The sequence below is a fragment of the Doryrhamphus excisus genome, linkage group LG8, assembly GCF_037039965.1.
Source record: "Doryrhamphus excisus strain RoL-2023G ecotype Guam linkage group LG8, RoL_Dexc_Guam_v1.1, whole genome shotgun sequence".
Lineage (NCBI taxonomy): Eukaryota > Metazoa > Chordata > Actinopteri > Syngnathiformes > Syngnathidae > Doryrhamphus > Doryrhamphus excisus.
The window spans coordinates 20272161-20298914 of NC_136364.1; the positions used below are offsets into that span (position 1 = coordinate 20272161).

At 39.9% G+C, this 26754-nt stretch overlaps 1 protein-coding gene across 1 annotated transcript in view; it reads left to right on the forward strand.

The window, feature by feature from the left end:
* The window catches only part of pde2a (phosphodiesterase 2A), a 209209-nt gene that overhangs the window by 164915 nt on the left and 17540 nt on the right, over positions 1 to 26754 (forward strand). The window contains 17 exon segments of the mRNA XM_058079773.2: positions 6669 to 6758; positions 6872 to 6960; positions 11057 to 11166; positions 13288 to 13343; positions 13473 to 13532; positions 15273 to 15312; positions 15315 to 15391; positions 15393 to 15429; positions 15970 to 16022; positions 19611 to 19685; positions 19769 to 19810; positions 21171 to 21239; positions 21315 to 21445; positions 23103 to 23214; positions 23317 to 23356; positions 26200 to 26263; positions 26450 to 26531. Coding sequence (XP_057935756.2) covers positions 6669 to 6758; positions 6872 to 6960; positions 11057 to 11166; positions 13288 to 13343; positions 13473 to 13532; positions 15273 to 15312; positions 15315 to 15391; positions 15393 to 15429; positions 15970 to 16022; positions 19611 to 19685; positions 19769 to 19810; positions 21171 to 21239; positions 21315 to 21445; positions 23103 to 23214; positions 23317 to 23356; positions 26200 to 26263; positions 26450 to 26531 — 1227 coding nt within the window.

Below are 26754 nucleotides of genomic sequence, written 5' to 3' on the forward strand. Positions count from 1 at the left end.
TTCATAACTCATTTCTTTGCTGTTACTCTTGTGGGGTGGACTGCTGTCCAATGTGTGTGTGTGTGTGTGTGTGTTTTTTACACTTGTTCAGCAGCATTACAGATATTTTAGTGTTGTAGAGCAACTGAGTGTGGCTCTTATAGCAGTGAAGTATGGAACTGCACACACTATACGTATAAGCCAGCCAGAAGTATGATTTCATAGTATTGAGCACAATAAAACTTAAAAAAAAACAACCTAGAAATATTAAGTGCATTTGACTTCTAGGATTTTATGGGCTATTTTGGTGATTGTTGCAAACTCAGATGCCGAAAGTGGCAGCTCCATTTCTAAAAAGTTCAACAACCTTTATACCGTCTTTTTCGCCTCTCCACCTTCATATCTCAGCGGGGATATTCAATTGCATGGCGTCGCAAAGGGATGCTCAAAGCTAACAGCTGATCTCGAGTGTCAATAATGGCCTAAGCGGCAAGCTACAAACGTAACAAGCTTAAGCGGTCGGTATGGCACAAAAATATGAAGGAAGTAATAAATAATGTCTTCCCCTCCTCCCCATGGGTTTTCTCCGGGAACTCCAGCTTTCTCCCACTTCCTCCGATGACTCTTAACTGTCCAAAAATATAAATACAGGAGAACATGCAAACTCCACATAGAGATGGCCGAGTGTGGAATCGAACTCGGGTCTTCTAGCTGTGAGGTCTGCGCACTAACCACTTGAACGATCATTATTAATTTTTAATTAAAAAAAGGTATACACAACGATACAGAGACACATACGTACTAAATACACTTTTTTAACATGATTAGAGCCCTCCATACATAAAACAACACCCCTATAGTCACATTTACACTCCTATTACCCAATATAGTAGTAAAATAATATAATACTACATATATACTCCTGTTTGGATTGTTTCCTGAATTTTAAGTACAAAAGAAAATCCTCTCCAGTTGGGTGGAAGTTAAAAATTTGCATAATTTTCATTTATTCATTCATTTTGTACCGCTTATCCTCACGAGGGTCGCAGCTGTCTTCAGGCGAGAGGCGGGGTACACCCTGGACTGGCTGCCAGCCAATCACAGGGCACATATAGACAAACAACCATTCACACTCACATTCATACCTATGGACAATTTGGAGTGGCTAATTAACCTAGCATGTTTTTGGAATGTGGGAGGAAACCGGAGTACCCGGAGAAAACCCACGCATGCTCGGGGAGAACATGCAAACTCCACACAGAGGAATCGAACTCGGGTCTCCTAGCTGCGAGGCCTGCGTGCTAACCACTTGTTCACCGTGCAGCCCAAATCAATGTTATTTGAATGTTATTTACTGCAAATGTACAAATTATTGAACACTATATGTATAGTATGTTTATCATAAGGGAGATTCATAAAGTATTCAGTATATATGCAAAGGTAGGCTGTGTTGGTTGCTGTGTGTTGGGACCATAAAAACATAATGAGAGAGATGTGTTAAATTATGCTCATCACAGGTGCCATCCAAAATGTCAGGGCTCTCAGTGAGATTAGAAATGCTGGTAATAAAAAAGACAAAGAGGGGGATGCAAGTGCATCGTGATTAGAGAGGACCTCGGGGAGGAAAAAGCTATATGGAAGAAAGACGGGATGAATTAGGTTCATGAAAGGGCAAAGACAAAGCCAACAAATGACATCAAATATTTGTATATCCTTAATTCAATTTTAGCATTTAGGGCAAAGGTCGGGAACCTTTTTGACTAAGAGAGACATGAAAGTCACATATTTTACAATGTAGTCACACTTTACAATAAGGTACGCAAAATGACCGTATTAATGAGGAAAGAACCTACTTAACCCTAACCACTACTCATTAATTCCTCATTAGTTCTTCATTAGTTCCTTAGTAACTACTCTATTTTTTGTACCTTATTGTAAAGTGAGAACTAAAGTCTTTGAATTTATTCTTTTTTAATTGGAGTTTTATACTGAAGCTCATCAATAATAAATAATATACTTCTTAATGCGACTTCTGGGGCTGCATGCTTTGCACCGTACTCCATATTTTTCTTTCTTTTGACCATCTTCTTCATCATAAGGGTTTGCTCTGCAGAATTGGATCGCTGACTATTTGATCAAAGGAGCGAAGTTTACTTCTTGACCTCTGAATGACCCGGGTATATCGGTAGAATGCATTAAAAGGTTTTATACTTTGAACGCTATTCTTAACACTAGCCACGTTTACATGGACCCAAATATTCCAATTCCATTCGGGTTATTTGCTCAAACGGAAAGAATGTAACCTTTGTATACACCTCATTCCGGAAAAAAAGTGCCAATCCAAGTGAAAATATAATGGGATTCACAGGGATGGAATATTCCTTTCCCCAATCCGATTGAGGTATCTTGTACCCGCTCAATCGGAAAGTTGTCAGACTGCGTTCTTCTTCGTGGTGTTTTTCTTCTTCTGTTGTTTATTGGCGGTTGGCAAGCAGCTTTGGTGTGCATTAGCGCCATCTGTGGAACAGAATCTAAACGCTTCTATACGCCATTCACAAGTCCAGTTTTATTTTTTAAAAATTATTTATGGTTTTAAGTTTTTAATTATTCTAATAATAATTATTGAATTATTAATTATTAATTATTCATTAAATATTACTAAAATTCTATTAAAATTCTATTAAAATTCTATTAAAATTCTATTAAAATTATGATTATTAATAATGTTGTTATTAAAATTTAAAAAATATTTAAAAAAAATTAAATATTAAAATTATTAATAATTTTATTATCAATAATAATGATGATTATTATTTTAATATTTTTAAATTATAAAATATTATAAATAAAATAAATTATAATATTATACTGTACTATTATACTATACTGTATAAGACTGGATGAACGAAAAAAGTTATTCCAACAAGTGAAAGAAAAAGTCGAGGAAGTCGGTATCACATGATGTTGGTGTTTATGCTTTAATGGGCATGCCCCATTGACTATTCTGGTTGATTCTGGTTGATTATAGTGGCGCATGTGATTGGAATATTCCTTTCCATGTATACCATTGCTTTCGGAAAGGTCATTCGGAAAGAGAAAAACTCCTCATGTAAACATGGCTAATGTGATTTCTGTCATGTTTTATTTTTAAATTTAAGCAAAAAATGTTACAATATCTGCGTGCCAGATGCAGTCCTCATAAAAGCCACATCTGGCTCCCGAGCCGTGGGTTCCCTATCCCTGGTTTAGATTCTTGGCAGTTGTTCAGTTCAGTTTTGCACATTAATATTGATTTATAAAACATGAAATGAAATATAAATACAATAATGGCAAAACACCATTATCATAATAATGTTGGGGTTGTGGCATTTTCAATTCAGATAAAAGCTTTTGTCCAAATTCACTCAAATTGAAATGGCATTAGGAAAAAAAAAAAAAAAAATCGAATCTTGTTAGCGTAATGAAATGAAATGGTCTGTTCACATTTTGAAGACTGCCAGTTTGTACTCATTTGCAGATTACAGCTTGTCATGGCTGGAAAAACATGCTTACAGTAACAGTTGTAATATTCCCCTCCGATATAACATCATGTACGGTTGAGTGACAAGCAGATGCAGCAATGTATTAGATGCTTTTGAGGTTTATTGTGAGAAATAACTGTGAAAGGTCACAAGACAGCAAGTTTGACCTTTACGGAGGCAACTGGTAATATGCACACACACACACACACACACACACCTATGATGACAGATGATTGTGCACAGCAGCTACATTTTCAGGGATAATGAAATTAGTTTCCAAAACAAGCGTTCCAAGCCCCTTTAGTTGATGATGCAATCCACTCGGACTGAAAGTGATTTTCTCACCGGCTGGCAGAGGTCCAGCTTCATTATGACCGACTGATTGAGCGATCAAAGCTAATCACGTTTAATCATATGTAATAAGCAGTACTGAGTGCTCAGGCATGACAAGACTCTCCACACATTCCCCGGCTCCTCATTTTGCTCCGCTTGCATCCCTTCACACTTTGACCCACCAAGCCAAGACACGCCACTCCCCTTCACTCACACACACACATGTCCTTGTCCCTGTGCTTTCTCACATCCCATAACTGAGGAAGAAGAGATGATGGGATAGTTTAAAAGTAATGGTAATGGTTTTATTACATTAGAACGTGCATCAGATTACAATTGAACGCATCACATAATCAGTTCACAGTTCCACCTCTTTAAATCTGTTTTTAATGTCTAACGTTTGTGCCCCACCCCGCTTTTACTTCTGTTTTAACTGCGTATTAACAAATGAATGTTGTATTTTTATGTATTTTTTACTCTGTTTACTTGCTTTTATTCAACTCCATTCTTCTGTAAAGTGTCTTTGCATATTTTGAAAAGCGCTATACAAATAAAATGTATTATTATTATTATTATGTCCAAAAGGAGTAGGAAGAAGCAAAGCTTATTAAATCCTACCCCTCCATCTGGTACTTTTACAATCAGTAACTGTTACATTTGTTCACTTCCTGCTTTCCATAATACAGTTTAAGGTTTTTAATTTTTTTTTTAATTTATTTTGTTTTAATTTTTTTTTTTTTTTTGAATTTTTGTGATTTTTTTGGGGGGGATTTTTTTAATTTTTGTCCCATACCAAAGTACAAGGTGAAAGTACAACAGTAACTGTTACATTTGTTCACTTCCTGCTTTCCTAGTTTCCTAGTTTCCAAGTTTTTATTTTTATTTTTATTTTTATTTTTATTTTTATTTTTATTTTTATTTTTATTTTTATTTTTATTTTTATTTTCATTTTCATTTTCATTTTCATTTTCATTTTTATTTTTATTTTTATTTTTATTTTTATTTTTATTTTTATTTTTATTTTATTTTTAAACAAAAAAATTACAAAACAGACCTCAAAGAAAGTCATCTTTTCTCAAGTTCATTGCTTCTCGGGGCATCAATGTCGGATCCGGACCAAATAAATTCTAAAACAACTCTGCCCAGTCAACTCCCATTTTTTAATGAGCAATAAAACATGTTACATAAAACACAACAAAAATGTTATTAGACAGTATTATCACCCGAAACAGAAATCACATTTTCTTTCAAACGCATCATTGTATGTACATTAGTTCTAAATGTAAACATACCTGGAGAACAAAACTTGAACTAACAGACACCAATAAAATGGAAATCTTACATTCGTAGGACGCTCAGTTTCGAATCATGAATATCAAGATAAAGCAATATTTTAATGGAACACAAGTTTTATATTGACAGCATTGGCCATAAAATTTTATATCGCTTTATTGGTCTTATATATTCATTCATTCATTTTTAAAAACCTGTGTACAACCTCCTAAATATTTTATAACAATATTAGAGCCTTCCACACATGAAATAACACCCCTATAGTCACTTTCATGACATTCATTCATTCATTTTCTACCGCTTTCTTTGGACAAGAGGCGGGGTACACCCTGGACTGGTTGCCAGCCAATCACAGGGCACATATAGACAAACAACCATTCACACTCACATTCATACCTATGGATAATTTGGAGTCGCTAATTAACCTAGCATGTTTTTGGAATGTGGGAGGAAACCGGAGTACCCGGAGAAAACCCACGCATGCACGGGGAGAACATGAAAACTCCACACAGAGATGGCCGAGGGTGGAATGAAATTGGGAAATTCCGATCCTATCCATCCTGGTCACTCCCAATGACCCAAACTCGGGTCTCCTAACTGTGTGGCCTGTGTCCTAACCACTTGTTTGCTGTGCAGCCCGGTCAATGGTGGAATTGAACCCTGGTCTCCTAGCTGTGAGGTCTACGTGCGAACCACACGACCACCGTGCAGCCACATTTTAAACATGAAATATGCTAAATCCAGTCTAACAATATATAGTAGTCTATCCAGCCATCAATGTTCTCTACCGCTATCCTCACAATGGTGGCGGGCATGCTGGAGCCTATCCCAGCTGTCTTGGGGCGAGAGGCGGGGTACACCCTGGACTGGTGGCCAGCCAATCACAGGGCACATATAGACAAACAACCATTCACACTCACATTCATACCTATGGACAATGTGGAGTCGCCAATTAATCTAGCATGTTTTTGGAATGTGGGAGGAAACCGGAGTACCCGTAGAAAACCCACGCATGCGCGGGAAGAACATGCAAACTCCACACAGAGATGGCCGAGGGTGGAATTGAACCCTGGTCTGCGCGCTAACCACTTGACCGCCGTGCCGCCTTAATATTAATAGTAGTACAAGCCACAGGTGATGTGATTTGTGATCGGCATTGAATGGTAAAATGGGAAATTCCGATCCTATCCATCCTGGTCACTCCCAATGACCCTAACTTGGGTCTCCTAGCTGTGATCTCTGCGCGCTAACCACTCTACCGCCCAATATAAAGGCATTACATTCTAAAAAAGCACAACTAACTCCTTTGAAAGTTTTAGCTAAAGTGCCTCCAGAATGTTGTTGGCACAAAGAATGTTTTTTTTTTTGTTTTGGAGCGTTTTGCAGTGTACGGGGTTGATCACAACAAAATACTTGCACAAAATGAGCCAACTTAAGCTCAGGGCTTTGGTTTTGGAAATGCGGGGGGGGGGGGGTTTATTGTAAATGAGCTGTGCCAAACAGAAGAAGCAAAAGGCATATGTTTGTTGTCTCCCTCCGCAGGATGTTCTGCTGCAGCTGGCGGCGGTTGTCGATGTGCGCTCACTGCGAGCGGCCCTTCGAGACGGCGTCCAGGCGCTGCTACCCAGCACGGTATAAACACATACACACGAGCGGTGGAGTTAATGTGGAGTTAATGCATATAATATAATAAGAATGAATATTTCTATTAAATGTTCACGCGTTTGTGTGTATTTGTGTTCCAGGTGTGTGTATGTGTGTACACACTGGAGGGAAACTCGAGGCTATTGTCTGACAACCCACCGCATGAGCTGCCACAGGAGGGAAAGATCAGGTGCGTGTTGTTTTTGTTTCATCGCGCAGCACACCGCAGATGTTTGCTTTTGAGTGGAAGACCGCTGCGTTGTGATTGGCCGCAGCTTTATCAAGGGAGCTGGTGCCCTGAGAAGGCATTGCGGCGAGGGAGCGACTATGATTATGAGCTGCTTAGCGCTAAATCACGTCACAAACGCCATCGGTCTTACCTTTAACCCTTTATGCCGCTTTTTGATGATGCTCCACTTCCTCATCTTAAGTGGCTGAAACGCCGCAGGGCTAAATAGCAGGTGTGACAGTGGTGGGTGGGGGTAGGGGGGGCCCCTCATAGTGAGGCCCCAGCCGTCTTGTCTTTAAGTGCTCTCTTGAAGCGTTCCCGTTCTGAGTGGCGCTGCCGTGGCTGCTCAGGCGCCTACAAAAAAAAAAAAAAAAAAAACAACACTACATTATTGATGAATCTGTCTGTCAGACAAGAATCATTTTTAATGACACCTCACTGCAGCACAAACACCAGATTGTACACAAACATGGTCATGGAGACGCATTCATATCAGCACGATGAAGATTATGTTGATTTATCCTTCAAATGTTCAGAATTATGACTTTTTAGAACAGTTACTAGACACGTGGTTTAGACAGACATCAATAATCCAATATAAAATACATCTATCAAAACTATAAATGGGGTTGCACGGTGGTATAGTGGTTAGCACGCAGACCTCACAGCTAGGAGACCAGGGTTCAATTCCACTCTCGGCCATCTCTGTGTGGAGTTTTGCGTGGGTTTTCTTCGGGTACTCCGGTTTCCTCCCACATTCCAAAAAACATGCTAGGTTAATTAGCGACTCCAAATTGTCCATAGGTATGAATGTGAGTGTGAATGGTTGTTTGTCTATATGTGCCCTGTGATTGGCTGGCCACCAGTCCAGGGTCTACCCCGCCTCTTGCCCCGAAGACAGCTGGGATAAGCTCCAGCACATTTTCTTTAAGAATAAAGAAAATCAATCAATCAGTAATAAATAAATATAATAATAATAATAAAACGGCAAATAATAAAAACTTAAGAAACCACATATAGTTGGTGGGTAGACAAATTATTTTTTTTCAGATTAAAATTAACAATTAGTTAATTATTAGAGCCCTGTAGACATGACAAAACACGACTATAGTCACATTTATACTCTTTTTATTTACAACATATTGCGCAACTGCAGGGTCTTGAGACACATGCTAACTCGCAAACTAGAGAGCTAGCGACCTAAACGGTAGCCTTCAAGTTATTTCCTTTAAACTTAAATAGCCAAAAACTTACCACTTCCACACGGATAGGGAGGATAACTATTAACAGTTATTTAACCTTTAACATGAACATTAATCAAACGTAATAATTTTTTTCTGGGTACATGATACCATACGGCATCCATATCAAACTTGCGCGGGCCGCACTAATATTAAACTTTCATATCAAGGCGGGGGCCTCAAACTTGTGTCCTGCGGGCCACATTTGGCCTGTGGGCCGCATGTTTGAGACCCCTGCTGTACGGTTACTGTTGCCGTTCCAACATCATATAGCGTATTTTCCGGACTATAAGTCGCACTTTTTTTAATAGGTTGGCTGTTCCTGCGACTTATACTCCAGAGCGACTTATAAATGAAAAAACTGTATGTATATATATATATATATATATATATATATATATATAATGTGTAGTTTTAAGTCTACACATTTAGCTTCAACAATGCATATTTGACCAAATGTTTTATTAATTTGGAAGAGGAAGTTGAGCTTCCATTGTGGTCACTGACATGTATAAAGTATATCTACCCAATACCGAGTGGCCTACAAGTCAAAATATCCCCCCAGTCTTACTATACAGGGTTAAAACTTGCAGTTCTTTTTCACAGCTTGCTGTTCTCATTAATCTAGTCACCTTCTCAGTCAGACGGCTTCTCTGGGCTGTTTTTATCCGCTTCTTTAACAAGAACTATCGCCCTGCAGGCATTTTGGACACGGGAATGGTCAATTATTTCATGTTTTGCCCAGTCGGGGTGAATTTCTGCACTTTTTCTAATTATTTCACACTCTGTGTGGAACCACAGCTGGCTTTATCTGCACAGATCCTTCTGAAGAGTTCCCCCGGTTATGGCTGATGTTCAACACTGTAATTAAACCGAGCTAAGCAAATTGTTAATTTTGTATGATACTTAATCCTGATTATGGTTTCAGGGGTATGCTGGAGCCTATCCCGGCTGTCTTTAGTCTGGAGGTTGGGTACATCCTGGACTGTTGACTAGCCAATGCCACACTTATGGACAATTTAGAGTCGACAATGAACCTAACATGTATATTTTTGGAATGTGGGAGGAAGCCAAAGTACCTGAAGAAATGTTCATTCATTCATTTTCTACCGCTTTTTTTAAGTGTCGCGGGGGGTGCTGGAGCCTATCCCAGCTGTCTTCGGGCGAGACTGGTGGCCAGCCAATCACAGGGCACATATAGACAAACAACCATTCACACTCACATTCATACCTATGGACAATTTGGAGTCGCTAATTAACCTAGCATGTTTTTGGAATGTGGGAGGAAACCGGAGTACCCGGAAAAAATCCACGCATGCACGGGGAGAACATGCAAACTCCACACAGAGATGGCCAAGGGTGGAATCGAACCCTGGTCTCCTAGCTGTGAGGTCTGCGCGCTAACCACTTGACCGCCGTGCCGCCTTAATATTAATAGTAGTACAAGCCACAGGTGATGTGATTTGTGATCGCCATTGAATGGCATTGATCCGTAGTTTTCACGGACACGATGAATACTACAAAACCATGTGATGTTCCTTAATGTAACTACCGTAACACCCTGGACTGGTGGCCAGCCAATCACAGGGCACATATAGACAAACAACCATTCACACTCACATTCATACCTATGGACAATTTGGAGTCGCTAATTAACCTAGCATGTTTTTGGAATGTGGGAGGAAACCGGAGTACCCGGAGAAAACCCACGAGGAGAACATGCAAACTCCACACAGAGATGCCCGAGGGTGGAATCGAACCCTGGTCTCCTAGCTGTGACGTCTGCGCGCTAACCTCGCGACCGCCTTAATATTAATAGTATTACAAGCCACAGGTGATGTGTTTGAATGGCATTGATTCGTAGTTTTCACGGACACAGTAAATATTGCAAACCCATGTGATGTTCCTTAATGTAACTCGAGAAGTACATCTGAAACAAATTAACTATACTATACCATTAATTACGACATAGCGAAGTCTGTATACTGTACATGACATTAGGTAAACAATCCAATAACATGTCATTCAAAACAATCAAAATTAAGACCTTTTTATAGTGTTTTCTTTGAAATGGGCATCGAACGTAAGCTTGTGTTTGTGTCACAGCTTTCACTGCGCCATTGTAGCACCTCAGCCTGTGCCCCCGTTTGATAAACAATGCGCTTTTTATTGTCTAATCCCATTTCATTTGTCACTTGTACATACTAATTTATGGTGCTTTTCCTTGGCCTCTCGTAACCGCCCACGGGAGCTGTTTGCTTTTACCCTCCTGTGCGTCAATTTCCTCAATGATTGTACTGTAAAGCTGCTTTAAAAGCATGAAATAAGCAAAAGGTCACCTCTTTCTGTCAGAATCATAAGGCTTAGCAATAATAATAATTTTGACTGAAACAGATCGTACATTGGTGAGCTGGAATAAATGGCCACCGTGCACATCGGACTGCAAGTCAGTGTTGTGGGTGCGATTGTGTCACTTCCACATATTATTCAATCAAGCAAATTAATGATGAATTACCTTTACTTTATTATTTTTATGGTTCATTTCCGTATTATGCATTATGATTATCCATCATATATGCCTCTTTAGAGTCACAAGTGAGCTGGAGTCTATCCCAACCGACTTTGAGCGAGAAGTGCATGTACATCACAAGACACATATAGACAAACAACCATTCACACTCACACTGTGGACATATCAGAGTCTGCACTTAGCATGCGTGTTCGTGGGACGCACCCCTGAGGGTAGCCACACATGCACAGGGACCCACCCGGGCCCACTGAGATTTGCGTCCACTGAGTTACTTGTCTTCTCTCAGGAGCGTTGTCGACCAGCTGAAGAGATGTCAATGTGCGGGATTTCCATCATCGGAACTCCCGGAAAAATACAGAACCTACCTTGCAGCGCCGCTGACGGCACACCAAAGAGGTTTGTGCGGATGTACATGACATAATGCAGACCTGCCAACATGTACTCGTTATTGTACCGGATTTTCCGGACTATAAGTCACACTTTTTTATAACCTAATTATGCATGTAGTGGCTATTTGTCCTTCAAAAATAAGCTTACGTAACTTAAACTATAATCAAAAGGCCACTGATGCACCTCGGGTTGTGTTTTACGCAGGCAAAAGAGTCATTGTCAATACAACCTTGTTCCATTTCTTCGTACTTCTTTTTATTACCAAGTTTTATTACCTGTTTTATGGTAATGGTAATGGTTTAATTTCATTTGAACATGCATCAGATTACAATTGAGTGCATCCTATAATCAGTTCACAGTTCCACATGTCTAAAAGGAGTAGGAAGAAGCAAAGCTTATTAAATCCTACCCCTCCATCTGGTACTTTTACAATCAGTAACTGTTACATTTGTTCACTTCCTGCTTTCCTAATATAATTTAAGTTAGTTTTTTTTTAAATTTTTATTTTTTATTTTTTATTTTTTATTTTTTATTTTTTATTTTTTATTTTTTATTTTTTATTTTTTATTTTTTATTTTTTATTTTTTATTTTTTTATTTTTTATCCGAACATAATTTTAATTTTAATTTTAATTTTAATTTTAATTTTAATTTTAATTTTAATTTTAATTTTAATTTTAATTTTAATTTTAATTTTAATTTTAATTTTAATTTTAATTTTAATTTTAATTTTAATTTTAATTTTAATTTTAATTTTTGTCACATACCGAAGTACAAGGTGATATGAGCATCCAATGCTCATAATGGGTACCATAGTAAGTGTCAATATAGTGATATATATAGCACATCATGACTGGTTCAAGACTCTTCATCCTTGTATTTAGCAAACATCAACTGCTTGTATTGTTTCTTGAATTGGCTCATCGTTGTGCATTGTTTGAGGGTCTTACTCAATCCATTCCATAGTTTGATTCCACATACTGAAATGCTATGGCTTTTTAACGTAGTCCTAGCATAGAAGTGTTTTTTAAATGTACTTCTTCCCTGAGATCATATTTCTCCTCTCTTGTAGAGAAGTATTGGATGACATTTTTAGCTAATTGGTTATTTTTAGCCTTATACATTATTTTATCTGTTTGAAGATTAACTATATCAGCAAGTTGAAGTATTTGTGATTTTAGAAATAAGGAGTTAGTATGTTCTCTGTAGGCGGCATTATGAATTATCCTTACTGACCTTTTTTGCAGTACATTTAAGCGAGTGAAGATTGCTTTTATAGTTATTAGCCCATATTTCCACACAATAAGTAAGATATGGTAGAACCAGAGAGCAATAAAGAGTGTGGAGTGTTTTCTCATTGAGAACAAATTTCTGGCCACCTTATTTTGTTTATTTGTAATATGAGGTTCCCAACTCATATTTTCATCTATTGTGATTTTCATCTATTTTATTATAATGATGCTGTTGGACAGACATCTCCGTGTGCTTCTTTGAAGGTTTGCATATTGCTTACATACAGAAAGAATGTGGGAGGACAAAATAATTTGAGTGCTCAACAAAACATAACTTCTGAGGGTCTGCTTGAGCGTGGGCAACAAATGTGGACAAGAGACCAAAAGTAGAGAAATTAAAGGTCGACGAGCAGCAAAGAGAGCCACTCACTCGTAATAGAATGCATAGTTGTGATGACGGTATGGTAAAGGAGGCTTGTTTCTGTGTTGTTTCCACAAGCCCAAACATCTATTCCATTTTCGATGTAATTACATGGTAAGAAGCCGAAAAAGGATCCTGTAATAATAATGCTGCTTTTTTTTTTTTTTTTTTGCTTGTCTGCTATTCACACATCCGGAAAGTAGCAACTTCATGAATATATAACTGTTTTCCTATTAAATAATCTGCTGATGCTGTGTCTTCTTTTTCCAATAATCACAGTAACAACGAGTGTTTATTTTATTCACATTCCACGTTCCATTCACACGTTATTATTAGTACAAGAACATGCAGGAAAAACAAATTGAAAAAAGATTAAGAGCGAGACAAGAACATGAAGGGGAAATTAAAGGAGGCTGAAAGGAGTGAATTTTAATCAATGGCTCCCTTGGTTCTATCATTTTTATTTTTTTTTCAGCTGTTGTTATTCCTGTCTTGGACCAGGAAAGGACCAAGGCAATTGCTGTTTTACTGGTGAGTCTGGAGTGAATAAATACAATTCTATGTACTTTATTAGTACTTTTGTACACACATGTGGTGCAGAGAATGGATGTCCACATTGTACTGGTTTTCATCCTGTGTGGGTGTGTGGGTGTGTTGCAGGTGGGCTGTAGTCCTCTCACTGATGAGGATGAAGTGCATCTCAACATGCTGGAAAAACATGTACGTTTATCTCGCCGACATTAGCTAGCTTATGTTTTGACCTTATTTTTTTTTCTACTGTGATGCACGTTCTGCATATCAACAAGCTTTGACCTTGTGTTTACTTCACTGACGGAGGCTTTTTCCATTTCATGACAAATGTAATATACCTGGAATATCTGGGGAGACAGTCTTCTCCATCGTTGCCCCCACCCTCTGGAACTCTTTGCCCTATTCACTCTGTTCTTGCTCCGACCTTCCCTCCTTCAAAAAACAACTAAAAACCCACTTGTTTAAATCCGTTTTTAATGTCTAACTTTTTATACCTGACTGCTGCGCCCCGCCCCGCCCCGCCCCGCTTTTAGCCTTGTTTTAGCTATTAATGAATGTTTGGATATTGTATTTTAATGCATCTTTTACATGCATTCATTCATTTTCTACTGCTTGCCCTCACGAGGGTCGCAGGGGGTGCTGGAGCCTATCCCAGCTGTCTTCTAGCAAGAGGCAGCCAATCACAGGGCACATATAGACAAACAACCATTCACACTCACATTCATACCTATGGACAATTTGGAGTCGCTAATTAACCTAGCATGATTTTGGAATGTGGGAGGAAACCGGAATACCCGGAGAAAATGCACACATGCACGGGGAGAACATGCAAACTCCACACAGAGATGGCCAATGGTGGAATTGAACCCTTGTCTCCTAGCTGTGAGGTCTGCGCGCTAACCGCCGGCGGTTGAGTGGTTATCTCTTTTATAGGATTTCAACAAATGATGAAGGTTAAAAGCAGTTTCAATGGCACTACCACAGTGGAACCTTGGTTAGCGTCGTCTTTAACCCATTCAAGACTCAAACCAAAACATACTCTAACCCAATCAGTTTTTATCCACAAGAAATAATGCAACACCAAAATGTGAACACAAAATACTTTTTTTTTATTGGTGTAGGGCTGCACGGCGGTCATTGTGGTTAGCGCGCAGACCTCACAGCTAGGAGACCAGGGTTCAATTCCACTCTCGGGCATCTCTGTGTGGAGTTTGCATGTTCTCCCCGTGCATGCGTGGGTTTTCTCCGGGTATGTTTTGGTTTGAGTCTTGAATGGGTTAAAGACGACGCTAACCAAGGTTCCACTGTGGTAGTGCCATTGAAACTGCTTTTAACCTTCGTCATTTGTTGAAATCCTATAAAAGAGCTAACCACTCAACCACCGTGCCGCCCAATAATAATAATACATTTTATTTGTATAGCTTTGGCGGCACGGCGGTTAGCGCGCAGACCTCACAGCTAGGAGACCAGTGTTCAATTCCACTCTAGGACATCTCTGTGTGGAGTTTGCATGTTCTCCCCGTGCATGCGTGGGTTTTCTCCGGGTACTCCGGTTTCCTCCCACATTCCAAAAACATGCTAGGTTAATTGGCGAATCCAAATTGTCCATAGGTATGAATGTGAGTGTGAATGGTTGTTTGTCTATATGTGCCCTGTGATTGGCTGGCCACCAGTCCAGGGTGTAGAAGACAGCTGGGATAGGCTCCAGCACCCCCGCGACCCTCGTGAGGATAAGCGGTAGAAAATGAATTATTATTATTATTATTATTATTATTATTATTATTATTATTATTATTATTATTATTATTATTATTATTATTATTATTATTATTATTATTATTATTATTATTATTATTATTATTATTATTATTATTATTATTATTATTATTATTATTAATATCAATCCTGCGTGTGTCTTACATCACACAGGTCTCGGTGGCATGTGTGCGGGTCCAGCTTGTTCAGACGTCCTACCAGAGGCCGCCCCTCAGCCCGTCACCGATCCAGTCCCACAATGCACTGCTGCACCTCAACGTCTCGGAGCAGGAATACTGCGAGTTGGACCGTAACATACTACAATTGTGTGGTATGTAACTACACGGCGTCAGTATTTGTTATGGTCATCAAGTGATTGGCGCTGATGATGAGACTCGTTCCATGGTGGAATATATGTCAGCTAGCGTGAAAAGTGAATTATTACGACAATGTTTATAATGTCATCCATAATGGAAGCAGGCCTACCAGTGCACACCAGCGTACGTCCGCTTTATTTACAATTTTGCGATTGTCAACAAATAAGTGTGGCCTTGTGTCTTCTTTCTCAGCGTTGCATCTTGTCTTCCTGCGTCTCCGTCAAACCTTCTCTTCCGTCCTTCCTTTGTAGCCTTGACAGCGGCGCTTCACTTATCTTGTCTTCATTATTCCAGCGTCTGTTTGCTGGTTCTTGTTCACCTCTCCCTGACTTCTCTGTCACAAAGCATCTCTCTGTGGATTCCTTCCTGTCCACTCGCCTACATGTTCTGCATTCATGTCCCTCGCTGCTGCTTTTTTTTTTTTCTTTTTTTTACTGGCCTTGCTCCTGTCTTGTTTTACAGCCATCACTCTCACTCTCCTTCCTGTCTTTCAGGTGAGCTCTATGACCTTGATGCAGCCTCTCTCCAGCTGAAAGTCATCAATTATGTAAGTACCGGAGATCTGTCATACGTTCCCACATGCAACACACGCACTACAAGAAAAACAGGACATATTTTCCCATGTAAATGGTCTTGCATTGCTCTTTTCCACTTCTTACCTACACAGCAATCCTTAAATGGACCCTATCCATGATGATGATGCAAATTACAAGTCAAAATGATTGACATCTTATTCCAAAATATACTATATATCAAATATAACCATTAAACTTGGAAAATCATTCATTCATTTTCTACCGCTTATCCTCACGAGGGTCGCGGGGGGTGCTGGAGCCTATCCCAGCTGTCTTCTACACCCTGGACTGGTGGCCAGCCAATCACAGGGCACATATAGACAAACAACCATTCACACTCACATTCATACCTATGGACAATTTGGAGTCGCTAATTAACCTAGCATGTTTTTGGAATGTGGGAGGAAACCGGAGTACCCGGAGAAAACCTCACGCATGCACGGGGAGAACATGCAAACTCCACACAGAGATGCTTGAGGGTGGGATTGAACTCGGGTCTCCTAGCTGTGAGGCCGCTGTGCAGCCACATATCATTCATTCATTCATTCATTCATTCATTCATTCATTCATTCATTTTCTACCGCCTTTTCCTCACGAGGGTCGCGGGGGTGCTGGAGCCTATCCCAGCTGTCTTCAGGCAAGAGGCGGGGTTACACCCTGGACTGGTGGCCAGCCAATCACAGGACACATATAGACAAACAACCATTCACACTCACATCATTTAGAAAATTGAGTTAATTATAATAAATATATGGCTGCACGGTGGACGAGTGGTTAGCATGCAGGCCCGACAGCTAGGAGAACTTGGTTTAGGCATCCCTGTGTTTAGTTTGCATGTTCTCCTTGTGTGTGTGTGTGGGGGGGGGGGGGGGCAGCCAATCACAGGGCACATATAGACAAACAACCATTCACACTCACATTCATACCTATGGACAATTTGGAGTCGCTAATTAACCTAGCATGTTTTTGGAATGTGGGAGGAAACCGGAGTACCCGGAGAAAACCCACGCATGCACGGGGAGAACATGCAAACTCCACACAGAGATGGTCGAGAGTGGAATTGAACTCGGGTTTCTTAGCTGTGAGTCCACCGTGCAGCCATATATCATTCATTCATTCATTAATTTTCTACCACTTATCCTCATGAGGGTCGGGGGTGCTGGAGCCTATCCCAGCTGTCCTCGGGACGAGAGGCGGGGTACACCCTGGACTGGTGGCCAGCCAATCACAGGGCACATATAGACAAACAACCATTCACACTCACATTCATACCTATGGACAATTTGGAGTCGCTAATTAAAAAAACGGAGTACCCGGAGAAAACCCACGCATGCACGGGGAGAACATGCAAACTCCGCACAGAGATGCCCGAGGGTGGGATTGAACACGGGTTTCCTAGCTGTGAGGCCTGCATGCATCCCCAACTTGGAACCTACTATACTAAATAGTGGTGATGAGTACAGTCACAGTTTCAAAGTTTACAGGTTGTGATAGAAGATTGAAGAACTACCTCATGGTAACTCACCATGAGGTTTCTTAAATAAGACAGTTCGATACCAGATTCTCCATTATTCGAATATTTTGACCGTTTACTGATAACCAGGGATGCTCTGATGAGGGTTTGATGCTGCTTACTATGATACGATTATCCAGGACTGTGCTTTTGGCCAGGAGGGTTGCATAAAAAGGAAAGGTCCCAAGGTCCCTTCACCGCAGGAGGCCCAAAAAATTAAGTACAGGCCAGAGAAAGTGTCATGCGTGAAAATGAAGTGTGGGGAAAAAAGCCATCTTTTCATGTTATATTTTTACATCCTCCTGTGGTGGAAGGTCAGAGTTGGTTGAACACCCCAAGGTTTGTTTTTCTAGGTTATTGTTACATTTGGGAGTTTGTGGGGGGGGGGAAGAAGCAGCAGTAGATGATTGTTGCTTCCAAAGAATCATCATTTTGGTGGCTCGAGCTCGGGGCGACTCTTATGGGATTAAAGGTATTTGGGAAAATGGAGTGGATAGCCTTATTACACGCGTGTGCAGCAAGATGCTTTGTGTGTGTGTGTTTGTGTATGTCACAGTTGTGTACCTGTTTGTACATGGTGTGTGCATGTTGTGTGTTGGAGGATGAGTGCGTTGGCTGTGGCTGCCGTTTATTCTTGTCCTGCAGCCAGCACTGTGGATTATAGGAGAGAAATGTGTGAGGAAGCACTGCTTTTATGATAGTGTGTCGGTGTGTGAACACATATGTGTATTTGTTATATGTACATGGCTACTACATGGCACGCCTACATGTAAAATACATTTTTTTTCCCTGCTATTGCTGCTAATCTGCTTGATGAAATTATTTCATGTATGTATGTATTTGGTATTTAAACAGTGAATACATATGTGAGGCATAACATAGGGCTTAAGCTTGTCATATGCTTCTATGCATTTAGCTTGTGAGCTTCCTTAGTGATGAGCAATTGAAGAGTTGAAGAGCTGAATCTAATCTACAGTCACTTTTATTGCAAATGTTGATCCAAAATCTGAGGAGCAGTCAATCTCAAGATATCGGCAGGGTTTGGACCGGAAGGTGAGAGCTTTAGAGTGTCAGAAATGAACATTGTGCTAATTACTCCCATTTATTTGCATTTCCTGGGTGCACTGGACTGGTCGCCAGCCAATCACAGGGCACATATAGACAAACAACCATTCACACTCACATTCATACCTATGGACAATTTGGACTCGCCAATTAACCTAGCATGTTTTTGGAATGTGGGAGGAGTACCCGGAGAAAACCCACGCATGCACGGGGAGAACATGCAAACTCCACACAGAGATGGCCGAAGGTGGAATTGAACTTGGGTCTCCTAGCTGTGAGGTCTGCGTGCTAACTACTCGACCGCCGTGCCGCCCGGGATACATAACTGTGTACACCAATACATTCATTCATTTTCTACCGGGGGGTGCTAGAGCCTATCCCAGCTGTCTTCGGGCCAGAGGCGGGGTACACCCTGGACTGGTCGCCAGCCAATCACAGGGCATATATAGACAAACAACCATTCACACTCACATTCATACCTATGGACAATTTGGAGCCAATTAACCTAGCATGTTTTTGGAATGTGGGAGGAAACCGGAGTACCCGGAGAAAACTTACGCATACACGGGGAGAACATGCAAACTCCACACAGAGATGGCCGAAGGTGGAATTGAACCCGGGTCTCCTAGCTGTGAGGTCTGCACGCTAACCACACGACAACCGTGCAGCCAATACAATCTATAAGTTAATTTAAGTTTATTCATTCAAACTGATTGGGTTCGAGTATGTTTTGGTTTGAGTCTTGAATGGGTTAAAGACGACGCTAACCAAGGTTCCACTGTGGTAGTGCCCCACTGGGATCCCAGATCCCATTGAAACTGCTTTTAAGCTTCGTCATTTGTTGAAATCCTATAAAAGAGCTGTATAAAACTTGACTTAAAAAACAAGTATATACTTTGAAGCCTATGATTCTGTTTCATCTTCATCGTACACCAGATAAATGTCATCTGTTTTCTTTTGTGTGTGTTTTTCATCAACACAGCTGCAGCAGCAGACTCAGTCGCAGTGTTGTTGTCTGCTCTTAGTGTCTGAGGACAACCACCAGCTTTTCTGCCAGGTACTTTCATAATCTCCAAAATGAATATCTTGACTATTTGTGATGACTTAACACCACCATCCTTTGACAACTGTGACTTTTAGGTCGTTGGAGACAAAGTCCTGGAGGAGGAGATCAGTTTCCCGGTGAGGCCTTTGGCTTATGTGTCAAATATGGATACCGTAGTACATCATATAATCAAATTGGATGTTTTATGTTCTGTACGTCTGTGTATTTTGAATCATTAAGGAAGTACCTGGATGAGTTTTTTTCAAAAATATTAACTATGTCAAAAGTAGTATTTGTAATAGTTACATAGCTGCCTAGAGGGTAAATTACGGACAATAAGCCGCTGTTTTTTTCACACAGTTTGAACACCTTAAATAAAAGAACTACAGTTCCTATCATGCAAACAAGTGCAGAGTCAGAAAATAGTGAATTCCTGAAGTGGACACTAACATAATGTTTTAAAGTCTCATGCTTATTTTGATTTTTCCACACTTATACATGTAGTAAGAATGTTGTCTTGTATTAAACAATACCAAATTTTCCGATGATGAGGTTTGGAAGTGAGCCCGGAAAGAAGTTTGGAATGGCTCAAAACGCTCGATTTGAAAAGGCGTGGTAAAGTCGTGCTTTTGTGACATCACAGAGGGGTGGACTTCCTTATATGGTTCATAGGAAGCACTTTGGGCGTGTGACAAATCACAGCAAAATGGGCGGAGTAAATTTAAACAGACCGTTTTAGGAGGAAGCACTAATGCAAGGAAATAAAGCTGGAATAGGTGCAGATTCTGCAAAATCTGAAAGGTTTTCTGTGCGGGTTATTGTGTGTAGCCACAATTCAATACAAAGGGTCGAAAAATTAGCATAATATGGCCCCTTTATGTAAGTTTGATCACAATTATGTTATCATAATTTCCCGACAATTTGGTGTGTGCGACTTTACACTTTTTACACTTTATCCCATCCTTAATTATAGCGAATTGGCAACGTTTTTTTTATCGTAGAATATTAATGTTTACTTCTCTGAGACTGATTTTCTGTATGTGTACAGGCGACGGAAAAGTACGTGTGTACAAGACAGCAATGAGTGACAGCCATGCATGCCAGTCACTTTATTTTGGCATGAATGACAATTTTTTTATTCAATTTAATTTATAATTGCAAAAAATATAGATATTTTTTCAATCAGTTCTTTTAAAAAACTAACAATAATACATGCTAGCCGGTGGTGTTTTCTTCCATTTTTTTGGTTTAAAAAAATTAATTTTGTGCCAGTTGTGAATAATCCCTTTAAGCAACGGAACGAACGCTAAATGCTAAAGGCCCCTGATGCCTATTAACTTGAGTGTGGGAATTTTGTCTCATTCCAGCTTCAAGAAAAACACACCAAATAGTCATTGCTGAACTTTAAATAACTATACTTTTCATATTTACCTCAAAATCTCCGCAGGGTGCTTCTCTTTTACTTACCTTATCTATAATTTTTCCTCCTGTGTGCAGCTGATGTTTGGACGTTTTGGTCAGGTTGTGGAAAAGAAGAAGTCCATTACTCTCCAAGACATCAGTGCTGTAAGAAGAACCTCTTTTGTAGCGGATTTCATGTCCATTCTGTGTGGACGCTGATCCGATCTGTTGGCCTGTCAGGAGGAGCGCAGGCAGCTGTCCAGTATGTTGGGATGTGAGATCTCCTCCATGCTGTGCGTCCCGGTAGCAAGCAGGGCCACGGGCCAAGTGGTGGCGCTCGCATGCGCCTTCAACAAGCAAGGCGGACAGAGGTATGTTTACTTTATATTATAATGAATTATATGGGGTTATGTGCAGGGGGCGTGACCGCAACTACCGTATTTTCCGGATTATAAGTCACGCTTTTTTTCATAGGTTGGCTGTTCCTGTGACTTATACTCCAGAGCGACTTATAAATGAAAAAAGTGTTTATGTTACATAAACACTGGACACCTTTTCTGTCCATGTTTATTTTTTATGTAGCTGAATAAGCATTGTGTTAGCATATCTTACACCTATTCAACCTGTTCTCTATTCTTTTATTGTTAGAACTTGCCTTCCAAGAGGACGTAATGTCTGTTTTGGTCAAGTAGTTTGTAAAATAAATTACGAAAAAATTACGAAAATTACAAAAAAAATTTGCGACTTATAAATGAAAAAACTGTTTATGTTACATAAACACTGGACACCAGTGATTCTTCCCTTCTTTTATCAAGCACTTTGAATTACCTTTTGTACGAATTGTACTTGTCTTGGTTGCACGATGGTCGTGTGGTTAGCGTGCAGACCTCACAGCTGGCCACCTCTGTGTGGGGTTTGCATGTTCTCCCCGTGCATGCGTGGGTTTTCTCCCACATTCCAAAAACATGCTAGGTTAATTGGCGACTCCAAATTGTCCATAGGTATGAATGTGAGTGTGAATGGTTGTTTGTCTATATGTGCCCTGTAATTGGCTGGCGACTAGTCCAGGGTGTACCTCGCCTCTTGCCTGAAGATAGCTGGGATAGGCTCCAGCACCCCCGCCACCTTTGTGAGCAGTAGATAAGCAGTAGAAAATGAATGAATGAATGTACAGTAAAGTCTCGTTATATCAATATTGTCGGGAGTCGGAAAAAATATCGATATAACCGGACTGTCTATATATCCGATCCTGCGCCGAACTGCATTAAAAGTGGGCAATAATGCACTCAACATTGTTCTATACTATAGAACAATGGTTGAGCATGACCTGTGAACCAGGAAGTGCGGGAATCGGTGTGTGTGTGCTGCGCTCTGGTAGTGGAAGTGTGAAAAATAAAGTTGACGTTCGCCGTTTTCTTTTTTGGTATTGAAATCCTTAAGCAAAGATTGATTTAAGCTGCTTTTGTATCGATATAAGCAGACCAAATTGGCTGGCGGGAGATGAAAAGGGCATCGTAGTAACCGGATTATCATAATAACCGGGTATCGTACTAACGGAACTAATTATATCATAAAAGACTAGAAATTTGCCGGGAAATGAAAATAGTATCGTAATAAGCAGTACTTCGATATAACCGATATCGATATAATGAGACTTTACTGTACTTGGCTTGTTTAGGGTTCCATTGCACGTCATTAGCAGAGGTTGTGTGTCTATTATGGGAATGAACTTCCTTTAACTTATTCTAAGGCCTGTCCTCGACTGGATATGATTCCTGGCTCCTTTACAAGATTCCCATGAGGCAAAGCCGAGGGCAAGAAAGCCCTGCAGTCGGCCTTTGCATTTTATATTCACATGATAATGTGCCAGTGCCCTCTGTAGACAACAAGCGGTAACTGCAGGTGATATCTAAGCTGTTAAATAAATACAGCATCTTCAACAGTATATAAAATGTGTGCATCATTGCTTTTATTGTGTTGTGCAATAAAACGTACAAATGAGCGTTTCTTTTCTCCCACTGTCCTCAGACACACGGAGGTTGATGAGCATGCCATCCAGCACTGTTTCTGCTACACTTCAACGGTCCTCACTTCAACTCTGGCCTTCCAGAAGGAGCAGAAACTGAAAGTGGAGTGCCAGGTACTGCACGCACACATAAACGCACATCTTTTGTATGCATATATTAATATACATGAGGGTCTCATCTAAAAAAAAATGTCTTCTTTCTTTCTTTCTTTCTAGGCGCTTTTGCAAGTGGCCAAGAACCTCTTCACACACTTGGGTATGTCTGTCTCACACTTTTTAGTGATTTGCACACAGAGCCGACCCCTTTCTTACAAAAGAAAATGAACAACATTGTGAACGACATTTGTAACACAATTTACATGGTTAACAAATTCCAAATAAATACAAAAAAAAGCTTAAATACAATATAAATTACAGCGTTGTCCCAAGTCCAAGTTGTTTTTTTAATGCACAAAGACTAGACACACACAAAGTAAAAGCACGTCTAAAAACTTCAAGGTAGGGTTTAACAAGAAGAAACTGATGTTTGGGTTGGTCACCAAAATGCAACACCAAAATGTGAACACAAAATACTTTTTTTTATTGGTGTAGGGCTGCACGGTGGTCGTGTGGTTAGCACGCAGACCTCACAGCTAGGAGACCAGGGTTCAATTCCACTCTCGGCCATTTCTGTGTGGAGTTTGCATGTTCTCCCCGTGCATGCGTGGGTTTTCTCCGGGTACTCCGGTTTCCTCCCACATTCCAAAAACATGCTAGGTTAATTGACGACTCCAAATTGTCCATAGGTATGAATGTGAGTGTGAATGGTTGTTTGTCTATATGTGCCCTGTGATTGGCTGGCCACCAGTCCAGGGTATACCCCGCCTCTAGCCCGAAGACAGCTGGGATAGGCTCCAGCACCCCTCGCGACACTTGTGAGGAAAAGCGGTAGAAAATGAATGAATGATTATTACCAGTGATTCTCCCCTTTTGTCAAACACTTTGAATTACCTTTTGTACGAATTGTACTTGACTTGGTTGCACGGCAGTCGTGTGGTTAGCACGCAGACCTCACAGCTAGGAGACCAGGGTTCAATTCCACCCTCGGCCATTTCTTGTGTGGAGTTTGCATGTTCTCCCCGTGCATGCGTGGGTTTTCTCCGGGTACTCCGGTTTCCTCCCACATTCCAAAAACATGCTAGGTTAATTGGTGACTCCAAATTGTCCATAGGTATGAATGTGAGTGTGAATGGTTGTTTGTCTATATGTGCCCTGTGATTGGCTGGCCACCAGTCCAGGGTGTACCCCGCCTCTCGCCCAAAGACAGGTGGGATAGGCTCCAGCACCCCCGCGACCCTCGTGAGGAAAAGCGGTAGAAAATGAATGAATGAATGAATGTATGAATGAATGAATGTATGAATGAATGAATGTATGAATGAATGAATGTATGAATGAATGAATGAATGAATGAATGAATGAATGAATGAATGTATGAATGGTGAATGAATGAATGAATGAATGAATGAATGAATGAATGAATGAATGAATGAATGAATGAATGAATGAATGAATGAATGAATGAATGAATGAATGAATGTATGACTGTATGAATGAATGAATGAATGAATGAATGTATGAATGAATGTATGAATGAATGAATGTATGAATGTATGAATGTATGAATGTATGAATGAATGAATGAATGTATTAATAAATGAATGAATGTATGAATGAATGAATGAATGTATGATTGAATGTATGACTGTATGTATGAATGAATGAATGAATGAATGAATGTATGTATGAATGAATGTATGTATGAATGTATGTATGTATGAATGAATGAATGTATGTATGTATGAATGTATGAATGAATGAATGAATGAATGTATGAATGAATGTATGAATGAATGAATGAATGTATGAATGTATGTATGTATGTATGTATGAATGAATGTATGTATGAATGAATGAATGAATGAATGAATGTATGTATGTATGTATGTATGTATGTATGTATGTATGTATGAATGTATGTATGTATGTATGTATGTATGTATGTATGTATGTATGTATGTATGTATGTATGTATGTATGTATGTATGTATGTATGTATGTATGTATGTATGTATGTATGAATGAATGTATGAATGAATGAATGAATGAATGAATGAATGAATGAATGAATGAATGAATGAATGAATGAATGAATGAATGAATGAATGAATGAATGAATGAATGAATGAATGAATGAATGAATGAATGAATGAATGAATGTATGTATGTATGTATGTATGTATGTATGTATGTATGTATGTATGTATGTATGTATGTATGTATGTATGTATGTATGTATGTATGTATGTATGTATGTATGTATGTATGTATGTATGTATGTATGTATGTATGTATGTATGTATGTATGTATGTATGTATGTATGTATGTATGAATGTATGTATGTATGTATGTATGTATGTATGTATGTATGTATGTATGTATGTATGTATGTATGTATGTATGTATGTATGTATGTATGTATGTATGTATGTATGTATGTATGTATGTATGAATGAATGAATGAATGAATGAATGAACTAACTAATTGATTCCCCCCCTCCCCCCCCGCCCCCGCCCCCCCGGAGTCCACGGTGCTCTTAGCATCTGCCTACTTTGCCTAATGAGACAGCCGACTCTTAACTGCACATGTAAAGTCAATATCCTGCACAGGTGATCGCTAATGACTCAAACGGCGCTCGTAATGGAAGAAAATATTACAGACGCTAAAGGTGATTACACCTGGAGCCATAAACTCAAACGGGGCATTAAAAGTGGAGCTTTCAGACATTTCAAGTGTCTTTTAAACAGTAAGTACAATCAGTCCAATTAGTCTTTGCTGAGCCATCATGATTGCGGCTACAGACAGAATTGATCCGCGTGTGAAGCAAATGGCAACCTTTTACTCAAAGCATCGTTAACAATTGATCTTATCAGCTGTACGGCTGATCCACGGTTCCTCGTGCTTCTATCTTGTCTTGTTTATCTTTGGTCTGTGATTACTGTCATTTCCCTTCTGTTTAATTTGGATTCCCCTCCATCACCTCTTTGTCCTATTCTTTCAGACGATGTGTCGGTGCTCTTGCAGGAAATTATAGTGGAGGCCAGAAATCTCAGCGGTGCAGAGATGTAAGCGGTCTTTAAAGCGATACGTCATCGTGTGTGAGAACAGCGTGAATGTCTTTATCTCTGCTTGCAGAATAATATCTTGGCAGTTTGTTCTTAAAAAAATGACCTGAAGTAAAATGGAATATGGCGGCTTTGCACCCTGCTGGGTGCCGTTTTCTGACTCTTTCTCTCTTTCTCTTTCTCTAGCTGTTCTGTGTTCCTGCTGGATCGCCACAGCCATGAGTTGGTGGCCAAGGTGTTTGATGGCGGTGTCGTTAGCGATGAAGAGGTACAGTATTTTGAAGCATTCATTCATTCATTCATTTTCTACCGCTTTTTCCTCACGAGGGTCACGGGAGTGCTGGAGCCTATCCCAGCTGTCTTCGGGCGACAGGCGGGGTACACCCTGGACTGGTGGCCAGCCAATCACAGGGCACATATAGACAAACAACCATTCACACTCACATTCATACCTATGGACAATTTGGAGTAGACAAACACATCATCAATTT